A 15,056-nucleotide genomic window follows, 5' to 3' on the forward strand; every position below is an offset into this window, starting at 1 on the left:
GAAGCTACTCTGACATTTCTAGGTGCTGCTGTGAAACAGGAAATAGCTTCAGCACACATTCACCCCACGGGGAAAACTTTTTTCGCGCGAGCAAGTTTTTCCCAAACACAGCTAAAGCCTGCTCTCTCTCTCTTCCCTTTTTTTTTTTTTAAAGAGACGGTTTCCCTTTAAGCCGAGCAGAGCAGATGGTCCACGGCAACTCCTATGGAAATACCTGAAGTCAGCATATTCCCCTCGCTGTAAGCGGGCTAATCAGACATGCACACTATCCCTCCATGTTAGCAAACAAACAATGCAGTGCACATACCCATACACACCAGCGCGCAACCCTCATAATCCAGTGTGGGGCTTGAGTTTTTTTTCACCCCCACTCTCAGGGTAGAAGAGATCGCTTAAAAAAAGAAAGCATGAACATTTCTTTGTCTGGGAATTCAGGGTCAGGTGATTGCCGACAGGAATTCTGGTTGGCTAGAGAGGACTTGCAAAATGTTGGCAGCGAGCCAAGAGGCTGTCTTGCAAAGCAGGGCTGGAAATTTGCTGCAAACCTCATCTTCACCCTCCATATATCCATAGCACAGAGTTCATTTCCATAGCTGGGGGAGGGGTCAGGAGAAGAATGGGGGAGGGAAACGCAGAGGGGGAGACGGAGAAGTCCACTGTAACACAAGGCACATGAAAAAAGAGAGAGAGAGCGAGAGAGAGAGATCCCGGAGAAGTGCAAGACGGCAGTAACCCTTTCAGCCACCATGTCCTCCTGCAGAAACATGCAACAGCAACGCTCTGTGTCAAGAGCAGAACTAAATCTAAAAGATGTGCAGCATGTTCCTCCTCGGGAGGAAGGCTTCGAGGCCTAAACAAATCAGTCTTTGTGCAAATCAGATCAAAGCTTGCAATACGCTAGATGGGGGGAAAAGGGGGGGGGGGAAACATAATACGGATTTGCATCTTGCAAATCCTCTTAAATGTCAGCCTTGTAGAGCAACTTGTTGAAGAAGATCCACCTCTGTTTGGTAGATGTATATTTCCTACTTCTTGCCTCGTATATCACAACATTTCACTTGTGGGCCCCTAGCATGTCCTGCTAATTTGGCAATATTTCTTCATTTCTTCCCTGGAGACATTTTTATGGCCGCCCTTCGAGCCCTCACCAGAATAGAGCAGAGGGGGGGGGAGACATGGAAGACCCCACGTTCATACTACGGGGACTCCTCGTTATGTTACAGACGAAATTGCACGACATCACATCACTACCAGGCGTCATGTGTTACATGATTTAGTAAGTATTTAACATCATGCGGCATTAGGAGCTTCTATTAATGGTCCAAAGGGAAATCTGAGTTTTGTGTGTGAGCATTGCTGCGTGCAGTAAAAAAGAAATACCAGTTTGTTGACGAAGCAAGGTCCATCGAATCACAAGATCTTCAAGGGTAGATATGGTTTGCTCAGTTGTCATATTTCTATTTCTCTGAATACCTCAAGGACTTGTGTTCTTGACGTTGGAAAGTTGACAAAACGATCTCACCACGAGGTCCATTTAGTAGCTGAACGCTCCAAGATGGCCACTAAGTGATTGTTTTGTCAACTTCTGTTTCTTTTTATTAGTGCAGTATTTATGCGGAAAGTTGAATTGGAAATATGTTCCACCAAAGAAACCGTCTCAATGAAATTGGAAGAAGAAAAAAAAGCAGGCGCAAAGCTTAATTTACATGAACATTTTCACAGCAGACGTCAGTTTCCTGAACTGAATACAATCGGCAAGAACAAAGTCAGGAAGTCCAGGAGCGAACTGAGCCCAAGGCCCCGGAAATCGACTGAAATAAATGGTACCTTCATGAGATAATGACCCATCAAATACACTTGGCCGTTTCACGCACCACAAGCCCTACCTTTGGCCCTGGCAGCTTTATTCCACGCCTGCTCTTTGTAATCTACGGTGGCTGGGACAGAGCTGGGGTACTCACCTCCGTCTTCCACTTGGCCAGCCATTCCTCTCTGGTCCTCTTGTTAATGTAATAAGGGTCACCAGCCTGGAAGGTTATTCTGGGCATGGGCCTCTGACGAAGGCTGATCTCCCAACCAACTCCCCTCTTGCCTCGACCTGCCTGTTTAAGGTGTTAAAAAAATTGTAAAAAAAAAAGTTAGCTACTTGTTTTTGATTCTTCCTTTTTCTCTCAAAAGAAAGCATCCAGATTTGTAATAAATCTGTGCTTCCAGTCTGTCACTAGAGCTGTTGAGACAGTGCGTCATTTGCGGTTGAGGCCATGGGGTTGTCTGATTTCTAAAAAGATGTCGACTCGCATGTTGGTGGGCCGTATGGTGCCGTCAGCTTGTGATTGGTCGGGCAGCAAGAAGTGACGCCACAGTGTCTAATCACTGGCAACCGCCTCGGGGGTCACCAGCACCAACTGATCTGACAAGTTCCCAAGTGTATTTGATATTTCAAATCTATTCACCATTAGGTACCATTTCTTTCACAAGTCCAAAGGCAAGAGAACTACTCGGTTGTTTTCTGGACCTTGAAGATAGGCAAATAACTAAGCTTCTAGTCTAGCAGTGGTGCAGATACGGTTTACTTTCGGTGCAAGCTCCTCGTGGGAGAGTAGGCGTCAAGAAGTGGAACAATACACAAAAAAAAGCGTAATGTACTTTCTTGCTGAGAGTTAGCGGTGACAAATATGAGATTGGCATCTAACTCTCGACAAGAAAGCAAATAAGCAAATAAGCCTTTTTAAAGAGAACAAATGTATCTGTCTTATGACAAAGCCAGGCTCGCTGTTTTCTCCTATTTCCAGCCTTCATGCTAAGCTAAGCTAACACTCTGAAATCTTCTCATCCCTGCAAGAAAAGGGTGTTTCCCAAGATGTCAAACAATTCCTGCCCAGCTACAGTCATGCAAAACAACACATAAACCTCCCCTCATCAAGCATACAACTTGAGCGACAATGTTGCCGGATGGGTTGATGTATTTATAACATACCAGCATGATGGAGTCTGGTGGAAAAATCCAGTTGTATTCAGTGTTTCTGCACCAAAACTGTCCTTTTTCTAGTTCTATTTAAGCTGCACCACGACTATCTGTCACGCCGGCAAGCAGAGGTTTGTGACAAGAAAGGTGACCCGCCCCTTGAAAAGGAAGCTAGAGTCCTTGCAAGTGTGAAAGACACCTCCAGAGTTTACACCAGCCAGAGGAAAACAAGAAGACTGATCAGAAATCTTACCTCGGTCTTGACTGCAGCACGCCTGTCCTCCTCCTTGTGCTCCACATCTAGAGAGAAGACAGCGACACAACGGCGGGCCTGAGTCATTCATAGGAGAGTTATCCTCGTACAGCTGTGTTAATCTGAAGTGGCCTCGCATTCATCAATAACCCACATGACACATTTATCTTCTCAAATTCAGTTCGCCCGCCACATCATCCCATTAACTATGTGTTTCATCAAATTAAAGTCACGTTAATGAAACTGAGAGATACGGGTTTGGGGAAACTCCCGGAGCGTGCTCAGAGTTTAAATTCCCCTTTGAACACCGGGGAGCATGTGCAAGTTTGATGCAACCCGGCAGGTTTGTAGTGGCAGCCCAGGTTATGGTGAGTGCGGGTTTATTTAGGCAGAATGTCACACTTCTGACCTTACATCACCCCCTTTAAGAGACACACAGCTGGTTGCTATAAAGCGAGGCCCCTCCCACGGAGTTGACAAAGCGGAAGGTCTGATTCACTTGACTGTGGCTCTGAGGCCGGACTGTGTACAGTCTCCCTGCCAATCTCCAAAGCCTCAACAAGATCTAGGCACGAGGCTCTAATGTGCAATATATATGTACTGATCCCTACTGTTAACCTGAATTTGGCATTGATAGATCGTCTATATTTTTGATTGTCTGCAGCAAGCAGGAGATAAGATAAAGCTTATTATTATTATTCATCCCGGGGGGGAAACTGCCGTGCAGCGGTTGCAATACAAAGTTGGAGGACTGCAAATATAAAGAGTGTAATACAAGAATAACAATAAGGTGCAAATCAAGCATATCAAATATAGCACGGAAAATATTTGGTCAAACGTGCACTGAAACCGCAGTCTAATAAAAATACCTTGAACACAATAAAAGCGCCAGTTGGGATTTCCCTCTAACTTGGCCATGATTTAACAACGAGGGCATGTTATTCATTCTTTACCAGCATTGTTTTCCTGTGTTTAGCGGAGCAGTGTGGGGTTAGCCAGGGAGCGTGGAAACAACCCAACTGAAACACTGAGACACTGAGACAGGATTCATGGTTCAGAAAATCAGATGAGGAAGCCAAAATCAGTGCCATCGCAGAAGCTCAGATCCGCACCTGCGGTATTTATGTCACGATGTTAAATTTCAATGTGAGCAAATGTTTCAAGTGCCGAGACTCTGGTGATGTGACACCAGCGGAGCGTCGCATCATTCAAGCAGCCGTGCCTTAAATTAGCGCGACGGCACGGCCTGAGTAAACACGACGATCTGCTGAGTCGAAGCCCAAACACTGTCGTAACGCTCGAGCCCTGAGAGGCTTTCTGCACAGCCGACACCGGCGGACCGACCAGCCCAAACAATAGTCCGCTCTCTGAGCAGCCTCTTCAAGTTGGTTCCATGTGCACTTTTTGCTCCAGTCAGCTCCCATAATGCTTTGCACCAAGCCTTCCCCAATAACCTGTACATTATGCCTTTTATTTTCATAGGCCTTCAGATTATTTTGATCCCATGGATGCTGTTTGGTGTCTCATCAGATATTACTCACAAACTGACGCCAAACAAGCAAATGTGTGTGTGTGCGGCTTGCAAACGATCCATCTTACGGACTAAGTTCGCACATTGCAACGTGACTTTAACTGCCCGCAGCCTTGAAAGAAGTAAAAAAACCATGTCGCTAACATCTGCTGCAGGTCTTGAGGGACCTGCAGACCCCGCAGACCTTTAATCTTTTCTTCTTTGTGGCTGAAACTGCTAATGCTGACATCTTCCTCTCTCTGTTGATTCTAAAAAGACACTTCCTGCGTGACCCTGATACAATATGGTGAAAACAGCATTTTGTAACAAACTGGGTGACATGTTAAGGGTTATTTTCCGAGTGTCACTGTGTCTAGAGGTTGTTCAGTCAGGGAGGTAATGATGAAAGAAATGTTTATTGTAGCTGCTGCTGCAATTGAGTCGGTAAACGAAGCTGTGAAGCCTGTCAGTCAGTGTGATAGTGGTTTGTTGAAGAGTATCTGTGAGAGTTTCAGGGAATGCGTTGTTTTTTTTACTGAGATGTCTCCTAGTAAGCACAGTGAAGGGGATAAAGGGACGAGGCAGCCCAGGAAGACAGACAGTGACTCAGTTATTTCTTCCCAAAAGTGATTAACTGGTGTGCCTTGAGAGACCTTGGTCTGTAAGTATGTCTGCATGAAAAGATGTACGAAGATATATTATATTCGCTAATCGCGGTTAGCATTTCCCCATTGGCCGTAATGTTAAAATTAGCTTAGAAGCTAGCGAGTCGGACATGTACTGTTAAAAGCAACTTGCCGTTCAACCTTTTTTGTCAACAGTCCTAGTGAGAGGTAGGTCAAAGGTACTTCATCCATATTGTAGCGACCCTGTCAGTAACAGCTGGTAGCAGAGGGGTTGCTGGTAGCAACTGTTCTGTGTCGGGAGCTGGTCAATGTTGTGTTAGACCGGAACCGGAAGTTGCGGTTGTTGTTGTGGCGGAGGAAAGCTACGGAAAAATCCGTATATAAATCGCACCAGACTATAAGCCGACGCCTCAAAGCGTGGGGTAAAAAGTAGCGGCTTATAGTCCGAAAAGTACGGTAGTGTAGAAACGTGAAGTTCTCTCCACTCCCCATGATGCAACTTATAGCTTCTTTGACGAGGTTAGACCCTCTCTGCTTGGTATATTCTCAGACCTTTTCAGCTGATTAATCGATGTGTGCTTCAAAGTGCAGTAACAGATCCTAGACGCACAGATCAGGTGGATACAGAGTGCAGTCTCGGTTTGTAAAGAGCTCTGGGCACGACGCCATCCACCTGGCAGGGCCCCCGACGGGGAGACGGCCACAACAGAGACCAGCCAGCTCCCAACAGAGACCCGTTACCAGGGGACGGGCCGCTCCTCCCCGGCTTCATTTACTGCACTCCTCATCGAGGTCATAGCCGGTGTCTCTGGGAGAGAGAGAGGGAGAGGAGCAGGAGAGACATGTGGCTGGGAGGGAGGGAGGGAGAGAGCGAGAGAGGGAGGGAGGGAGGGAGGGAGAGAGAGAGAGAGAGAGAGAGAGGAACAGGGGGGGAGAGAGAGGGAGAGAGAGAGGATGGGGAGAGAGAGAGGATGGGGACAGAGACGGACGGACGGAGAGAGAGAGAGAGGAGCAGGAGAGACATGTGGCTGGGAGGGAGGGAGAGAGAGAGAGAGAGAGAGACATGTGGCTGGGAGAGAGAGAGAGAGAGAGAGGAACAGGGGGGGAGAGAGAGGATGGGGACAGAGACAGACAGAGAGAGAGAGAGAGGAGCAGGAGAGACACGTGGCTGAGAGAGAGAGCGAGAGAGGGAGGGATGAATGAACGGGGGAGAGAGAGAGGGGGACGGACGGACAGAGGGAGAGACAGACAGAGAGAGACGGGGACGGAGAGAGAGAGGACTAAAAGCTGAGAGTGGAGGGACAGCTAAGTGATATTGTTAATCTCCATCTTGGTCTGTCAGCATCTCTCTCTCTCCCTCTCTCTCCCTCTCTCTCTCTCTCCCTCTCCCTCTCCCTCTCCCTCTCCCTCTCTCTCTCTCTCTCTCTCTCTCTCTCTCTCTCTCTCCCAACAACTGATTCATGTCCTTCTATGCTCAGGTTATCTGCTGCTGCAGATTCACTTATGTAGGAACAAACTCAATTTGAAATTAAAAAAAAAATGTAACCACTTTGCATTTTAACTGGTTATTTTACCAAAATAAAATGAAATGAATGAATTTGATAATATTAGATTCTTAGAAGTTATAATTATTTCAGGAAATATATTTGTTGCATTAGAACAAGTAGTCTCCTTCTCAAAGGTGCTACATTTTTACTACTATGAGCGTTCCCTGACAACGAACACGTCCGCTTCATGTGATCTGCATACACAACATGTTTCTTTATGATATTCAAAGCACTTACACAAAGAACTCTTTACTGTGTAAAGAGGCAGAGGAGTAAAGTCTACCTGACCAGAGACTCCCTCTCCCTGTGTGTGTGTGTGTTGTTATCAGAGCTTTTAGTGCATGTTTGTGCACGTGAGCACGCCCCACTGGCTCGTGGAAATAGTGACAAACTCCCGTCATGGTCTGCTGAAGCCCTTGGGTGACATTTTCAGTTGCAGATTGATTTTCTGTCAGACTAAATCAATTAATGAGCTGGTTGTTTCAACGCCACACATAATGAATCAACGCTACACATGATGAATAGTTTCAGGTAATGTTACAATCAAAAGGCACAAAACCTGCACTTGTGTGTTCTTGTCTGATTAGAAACGTTTCATAAATTGTAATCTATTACGCTGGTATGTTGTGTGTGTGTGTTTTGATATTTTTCCACCTTTCCTGCGGAAAATTAAGTTGTATGTTATTCTCTTCAAACGACGCATTGTGATTAACTCAAACGCTCTCCACAACTGACCCTTAGCTAAGCCCCGCCCTCGAACACAGACACAGCCAGAAATTGCTTTTTTGTTTGTCGAAAAATGTGCTAATATTAATTCCAGGGAGTGCAGTTAGTGACAGTGTGGTATACACGGTAGCTCTGCTAGCTCGACGGAGCAGCAGCAGACTGTGGTTGCTAACCGAAGGGCCAAGTAGATGTCGGGTCCACTTTTCTTTTTTGCTACATCATATCAAAGATCAGCAATTTAGTATTCTTCGCTCTCTTTTTTCATTGCAACTGCCTGTTTCTCCGTCATAAATAAATCTTATTTTGGTCAAGCGGTGCACGCTGCACATTCAAACCGGTTGCACGTCGGTGAGCCACACCGAGTCACTCAAAAGTAGTGACATATAGCATGTATATACCATTCGGTATAATACGTTTAAGATTAATATGGGTAGAGATATAAACAAAAAGATGAGGATTTACTAATCTTTACTTTCCTTCCTTGCAGCAGTATGAGTGCAACACATGTAACCTCGGCGTTCCTAATCCTGGCAGTGTCGGTGGCATGCTCACCGTGACCCACTCGGTCTGACATCCATTTACAGTTCTTCAGTCAACATCACGTACTAGTCACATGCACATGACTTCCCCCCCGCCAGATCCACAAAGAGCAGATCAAAAGACAGCCGAGCCAAATGAGCAGAAGCTAAAAAAAAAAGACAACTCACATTTCGTCGGGCGCTCCAGTTTCCGCCTCCCTCGCTTCTTGCACGGCGTCGTCGAGCTGTCGTCCTTGTCTTTCTCCGAGTCCCGGTCTTCCCGGCCGAGCAGGAATCCGTTCTCCGGGGACGGACTTCGGCTCTGACCCCGAGAGCTGTCCTCTACCCGGCAAGAGGAAGTGTCTCCGGGGATCCCGTTCTCCACTTCCCTCTTCTCCTGTTTGGGGAAGCAGGCGTCGGACGTCCTGCCTCTGTGCCCGCCCACGTCTCCGTTGTGGACCTGGGCCATGGACGGCCTACCCGCTCCGGTGTAGCTGTTGCCCACACCCACGGTGCCTTTGAGGGAGCCACTGCTCTCGACCTGCAGGCAGGGGAAGGAGGAGGTTGAAATGTTAACATCCTGGCAATCTATCAGCTCTAGAGGAATGTTACGATTCGATGTTCTGAAGTTGTACAACAGCGTTGAGCCTGTCAGCAGTTATGCCGCATCACTGGATACACCAAAGCTTTCAGGAAATACAACAAATCATCCAGCATGCTTGAGAAAAGGTCATCGCAGTGAGCAACAATAAAGCAGCTGGCACTATCAGACTGAGGAGAAGCCCTCCTCAGGCTCTGTTGGACATGAAATATGAATCAAAGCATTCATCTATTTCATATTAGATAAGCTTAATCATCCCTTAAACCCTCTCGGCTCTATCTGGACAGAATCAAACATGCAGCTCAACGTCGAGAGTTATTAGCCGGTGAATTATGACATTTACCTTTCAGCTCTGTTGTTAAACTGGAGTTGTAAACTTCAAAGCTGTGCCGGTAAATCTGCTGCACAGTTGTTAAACTTCAAGTGAGGGAGGGATTACATGAGAGTTCATCAGGTGCACCACCGAGCTTCCTATGGTCGCGCATTACAGCAGCACGGAAATATGTCAAGACTGTTGGCTGTTTGACAACAAAGAGGGTTTTCACTGCGTCCACTTTGAAACGCCCAGTGAAACTATTTCATTCTACGCAGAGGAGCACGTTCAAAGAGAAGCTAGCCGGTCTAAAGCTGCGGCTTTAGGTTACAATGGCAGATATATTCAGTCCTTGCTGAACATAAAAGAAAGGAGCAACTGTCTTGGAAAGACCGAGAACAGATTTGTTTGAAGTTTGAAGACATGTGACGGTGTCTGCTCCTGCCTAAAATTAGCCATAAAAACACACTTTCTCAGACGGTCCCATTGCTGGGTTACTGGGGCAGAAAGTGAAGCATCTCTTGTGAGATCAGACTGTCAACACTGACGAGAGCAGCGCTACAGCTTTCATCTCCTGTAGCTGTAGCTACAGCAGTCTGCATTGAGGCAGACGATCTTTAACAAACACAAAGATCCTGCGCTTGAAGCTGAAAGGGCGAATGTAATCTCATTCGTGCAGATTGAGTCAGAAAACACAATTTAAAGCCAGCTCTAACGTGACCCAGAGACCTATAAGGCATCTGTGTAATACATCCCAATGCAAACTGAAGTGGAAGCCGAACTGCATTGTAAAACAAAGCTACATCATCAAGACAAAGTTAGTTTTTTTAAAGCATTCCTGGCAGGCCGCACGACTCCAAATTACTTCATCGTTGCAGTAACCGAGAAATAACAATGAATGAAAACAACAAATCCACCGTTAATATTCCACTCAATTCATGACTGGGAAAATAAATAGTTTTCTGTGTGTGTGTGTGTGTGTGTGTGTGTGGGGGGGGGCTTCGGCAAACAGACGGTACACACAACTGCTGCTAAAAGAATTACGCAACAGATTAGTGACCCAGTGAACTACATGTGGCCCCTGCCAGAGGTCAGAGGTCACGGTCAGTAAATCAGGCCGCTCAGACAAGAGGTGAAAATAAAACACTGGCGACCTAATCTATGTTACCGCTGCAGCGACACAGCTCACACAGCTCACACGCTTTACCTGACATTTAATAATCGGCACAAAGAGAAAGAAATGCAACATTTAATCCACGAGTCTCTTCAGGATTCAAACGGCCCTTTAGACAGCATAGTACGTTTTCAAGTACCTTCACTGAGAGAAGGCTGACGTCAACAACACCACACCTCTGTGACCGGAGCGTCTGGCACATGTGGTCAATCCCCCACAGCTGTGAAAACACTCGCTAAGACGCCCTGATTCTGAGTATAGAGTTTCTTTATCTGTAACTGGGAGCACCACTCTTCAAATACTCATTCCTCGCTAACCTACACTATCTGACAATTGGTTTTGTTGAATCACACTGTGAGAATTAATGAACATGATTTACCCAGATACATGTTGGCCCCAGAGTCATTATTAAATCAGGGCTTTTAAGAATTCACAAACAGGTTAAAAGTGGTGTTTGTGTGGAGCTGAGACGTGGTGGAGACCTCTCAATGTGTAACCATGAGTACAAAGTAGTACAGGTGGTGTTTGCGAAAGCTGAAACAACACCTTTATTTTGTCGTCTTGTGCGGAGTTTTCAATTCTTTCAACGAAAACTGAAATTTTACTGTTTAAAGCCTCTGAATTTTTAAACCATGTCACGCTTGAGGCTTGGAACAAGCCAGTTCACGTGACGTGTCGCAGGCCACTCCGTTTATACTGTCGAGGTGAGAAGTAAATTGTTCCAATCGTGATAACGACGTACACTTCGGGACATTCTCCCCTCAAAGGTATCCACTCGCTGCGCGAAGAGGGCGTCGATGTTTGACTGTCGGTTACGAAAAGTTCCAAACGATGCCCACGCAATTTTAGTTTGAAAGGTGGGTGAGGGGAAGAACCCTGTTTCCACCTTTTGAATCACTCGGCGGGCGGGGGTTTCGAGAGCTGTTTGACGCTCCAACAAGCACTCTGTTGGAAGGATACTACCGTTACTCATCGGTTGTTCCAACAGCGTCTGAAACAACCTCCCGTGTCCAATCATTTCTCCAATCAGACATTCATTCACACCCACCTCTTCCACCTCTTGCAGCTGCTTTGTTGCTTTTCATGTGAACACTTTATAGCCAAGACTGTCTGAAAATATGTGCACTTCTCCCCATATTTAGAAGATTATTAGCATATTGCCCTTCTAGCAGTAGGACTTTTACCCGACAAGTGTGGATATTTGGAACATCCTGCCTTAAGATGTGACTTAATGAGATTTTTTTTAATGAATGAAACGTATGAACTTATGAAGCATAAGCCAGACTAAACCCATTAAGACCAGCATGGGACACACAAACTCTCCACTGTGACCGCAGCTGAAGGAATTCTTAATAAAGGGATGGAAATTCCTTAAAAGGCATCGACTCGCTTCCTGTTCATAGACAGTTTTGGAATTACGTCACAAAAAGCACTGGTGAGCAAACTAAATGAAACAAATGTGCTGTTTTATTTCCTGTTTAAAAACTAGCTAATATCTCATTTTGACTGTGAGCAATATTTAGCTAATGTACCAGAAATAGGACCACTTGTAGAACAAGTATGCGTGGATGGATGTAGTAGTAAAATCATGTCGGATCAACACTCACTGGGAACTGCTTGCGCTTTCTTCCAGCCTTGCCAACTTTACACGAGGCACTACTTTTAGCCGACTTCTCCTCCTTCGCCAGGTCCATGTCCAGTATTGTGCTTTCACCCTGTCAACACAAAGAACAACACATCAACATTTAGACCCGGTAGACGATACTTACCCATAGGTAACAGTGCCGTTATCTGTGGGAATGTCAGGCCTGGATGCACATAAGCACCTTTCCAGGTTTTGAAAGACCGCATGCAGTACGCTACGTGGTGGATTCACCTCAGCAGGAGTGACACTAGACCTGCAGGACATTCAGAAAACTGCACCACACTGAAACACTTGAGCATTTGGCGGGGGACTGCAGCGGCTCCTCGACTGTCTTTTGGCTGAGTGGACAATGAGCCGGATAGAAAGTGAATGGCTCGTTCCTTTGAACTCGGCTGCAGTGAAAGCTCCACGGACGCGGCGCTGACCTTCCGCAGACAATCCCCTCTTGACACCATTACAAAGACGTCGACCGGCCCCCACCTTCCCACTGCTGTAATTTCCCTTTGATTAATAAAACTGTGAACAAAGCCCCGTGTTCGCCACCACCAAGTGCCCCAGGAGTTTATGGGAGAAAAGATGATCCTAATGTAGATGCTTTGAGTTTCAATATTGACTGAATAGGACCACCAGCACCGGGTCTGAATGCAAATGAGATTGCAAGGCCACTCCTGACAGCTGCGGTCGGGGGGGTGGCTGGCTCCGTATTAAATTCCTTCAGTGTTGAATGTGAGATTCCCTCAAAGATAAATGAGGCATTTTTCAACGTTCTGCAGAGTTCCTCTGCTGACTTGTGAGGTGCTTTTATTGTAATCTCAGGCACTGTGGAGCTGGAAACAAGTTGCAATTTAAAAACTACATTTTGAGTGTAAGACTACATTATAACATCACAAAAACGGCACTTTCCAGGCCACGGAGCAATGAGTGGTGTATTTTAGACATGTGTTTCGCGCCTAAACATCTAAAAACTATATTTCAATTGAGCATCAAACGTTGAAAACAACAGCTGAGAACACACGGTCCATTTAGTAGCCGCTCAAGAGTGTTAAATCTTATCACACGGTCTTCATCCGCAGGGAGTTTGCGCTGTTGTTTTAGAACGGTAGATGTTAGATTGAGCACTTTAAGGACTTCTATTGCTCATTTAAGATTTAAAGCGTTTGGCAAACTCCATCTGCTCATGAAGATCATGTGATATGACGAAAACCTACTAAATGGGGCTTGAGTCGACGGTTGTTTTTCCCCAACTGCTGTTTCCATGGATGAAAAGTCTGTAAATTGCGCCGAGTCCGTCATCATGTGGGTTTGTCACGTGTGTTTGCACAAAAAAATTACTTATTTTTGGCTGAAAATACATATTTTGACATAAAAATACAAAAACATAAATTCTTGATCAGGTCACACAATCTGACGGGTCACAGTATACTTTGTAACACCGGCCACGGACCTTTATGACATCTCATCATCTTCTCTCTCTGCTCTTTTTTTTCCCCCATCAATTATCCAGTAAAGGCAAAAATGCCATAAAGTCATTCTTAAAAAAACTGGACTGAAGCTCGCAGTTACAGACTCTACTTCCTAAATAACTTAAAGGATGGAGGACTTTAACAAGCACAGGTCAGGCCATGTTACAGCCTGAGAGTGTTCGCTGCTGAAATGGAATAAATCCATCAACTCCTCGTGTCCCAGGGTGATGAAGTGATTTGCATAAAGAGATGGATGTGATCAGAGCAGCTGACGCTGTGATTCATGGGCACGCCGTTATAATTGATAAATGTTGCTGGAAAACTGATCCCAAAAAATACAGCTGAGCCTTTGAACGGTGATTTTAAATGTAGATATTGATGCTTCTCTGAGAGGATGTGTTTTGCCGGTTCGTTATCAGCAGAGAGCCTGGTGCTTCGTCCCCCCGGCAGAATTTGCATAGATAATAGCACGTTTTGAATGCTGCCTGGTGTGCCGGCTCATTTGGGAACCACTTACATCGACGACACAATTCAGTGGTGCTTTGCTGGCGCCACAGGAACAGCCTACAAACACCAACGCGAGAGCTCAGACACACTGAACGGAAACAAGAAATGCCATCTTCACACACAGCTTCACCCCAACGTTTACTGGAGAGACAAACAAACAAAAAAAACTCCGGAAAAGCCTGAAATATGATTTGTTGTTGCCTCGAGTGAACCCTACCACATCGTCAATATCTCGGCACTTTTTTTCCGCCGTCTGCCAGTTATTTTAGGCAATGTCTGTTGCCAGGCAACAAGACTAAGGGCAGTACTGTGTAATGGGAACGTAGTGGAAGAGGACAGATCCCCCCCCCCCCCCCCCCTACACTCACACACACACACACACCCCTCCATCACAGCTCAACCTACACCAGCCAACGCCCACGTCACCAGCAACCACCATTACAACAGCGAATGTCACATAATACAGCTGCATCTCTCCACAGCCTCCTCGGTGATGCTGCTGCTGCCGCTGCCTCCCGGGAGCATCGGCAACTCGAACGACGAGCCCGTCTGCAGCATGGAAGGTGACGTGGCGCTTCACATACTTCAGGCAAAATCTGACTTTTTCTTTGATCAGTCTTTGATCAGTCTTTGCATCAATCAGCTGGACAGATCAATTAACTCCATTCATAAAATTGGGGGATGTTATAAAGGGCTTTGACCTGAAGTGACCGTACAAACCACCACCAATGTAATATCAAAGAAAAAACATGAACAAACTGTACTTTACCAAACGCATGCATACGTGTACTCTTTACAGATGTTTTAGGGAAATATTAAAAGGCACACGGTACTTTGCCGGATAAAACCAGGGGAAACTAATCTCCTTTTAAATCTGGTGTGATTGAGAGCTTTCAAAAAAATTGCATTTTCCACAGATGGAGACTCAAATCCAATATTAATCAACAGCTTAGCTCGAGTCATTCAAAAAGCCAAAACGCGACCAAATGAACTCTATGAAGCCCTGAGCTATGAAGCTATGAAGAGACCCCGGGTCATTTAGCAACACACCGGGTCTCTGACGCACACTTTTATGTTCAACACGTGCTTCTTACCATTCTGTTTCCAGGTGAGTCCGCGTAGTCTGAGCCTTTGAATGCAGCGGTGTTGGTGTTGGTGACAGTGTTGGACGGCATCGTTGACAGTCTCAGTCTCTTATGGGTGATACG

General features: G+C 45.9%; 1 protein-coding gene across 3 annotated transcripts in view; it reads right to left on the bottom strand.

Annotated features, from left to right (window-relative positions):
• LOC306790594 (DNA (cytosine-5)-methyltransferase 3A-like) overlaps positions 1 to 15,056 on the bottom strand; it is a 30,638-nt gene extending 15,582 nt beyond the window's left edge. For 2 of the 3 annotated variants that reach the window (XM_079286974.1, XM_079286973.1), the window contains exons 1-5: positions 14,943 to 15,056; positions 11,841 to 11,948; positions 8,335 to 8,686; positions 3,219 to 3,265; positions 1,962 to 2,102 (exon numbers count right to left, since the gene is read on the bottom strand). In XM_079286974.1, coding sequence (XP_079143100.1) covers positions 1,962 to 2,102; positions 3,219 to 3,265; positions 8,335 to 8,686; positions 11,841 to 11,948; positions 14,943 to 15,023 — 729 coding nt within the window. In that variant the 5' untranslated portion in view covers positions 15,024 to 15,056. The remainder of the gene's footprint in view (positions 1 to 1,961; positions 2,103 to 3,218; positions 3,266 to 8,334; positions 8,687 to 11,840; positions 11,949 to 14,942) is intronic. The other variant, XM_079286975.1, reaches the window with a different exon arrangement.

This window comes from Melanostigma gelatinosum (assembly GCF_949748355.1).
Source record: "Melanostigma gelatinosum genome assembly, chromosome: 16".
NCBI classification, from domain to species: domain Eukaryota; kingdom Metazoa; phylum Chordata; class Actinopteri; order Perciformes; family Zoarcidae; genus Melanostigma; species Melanostigma gelatinosum.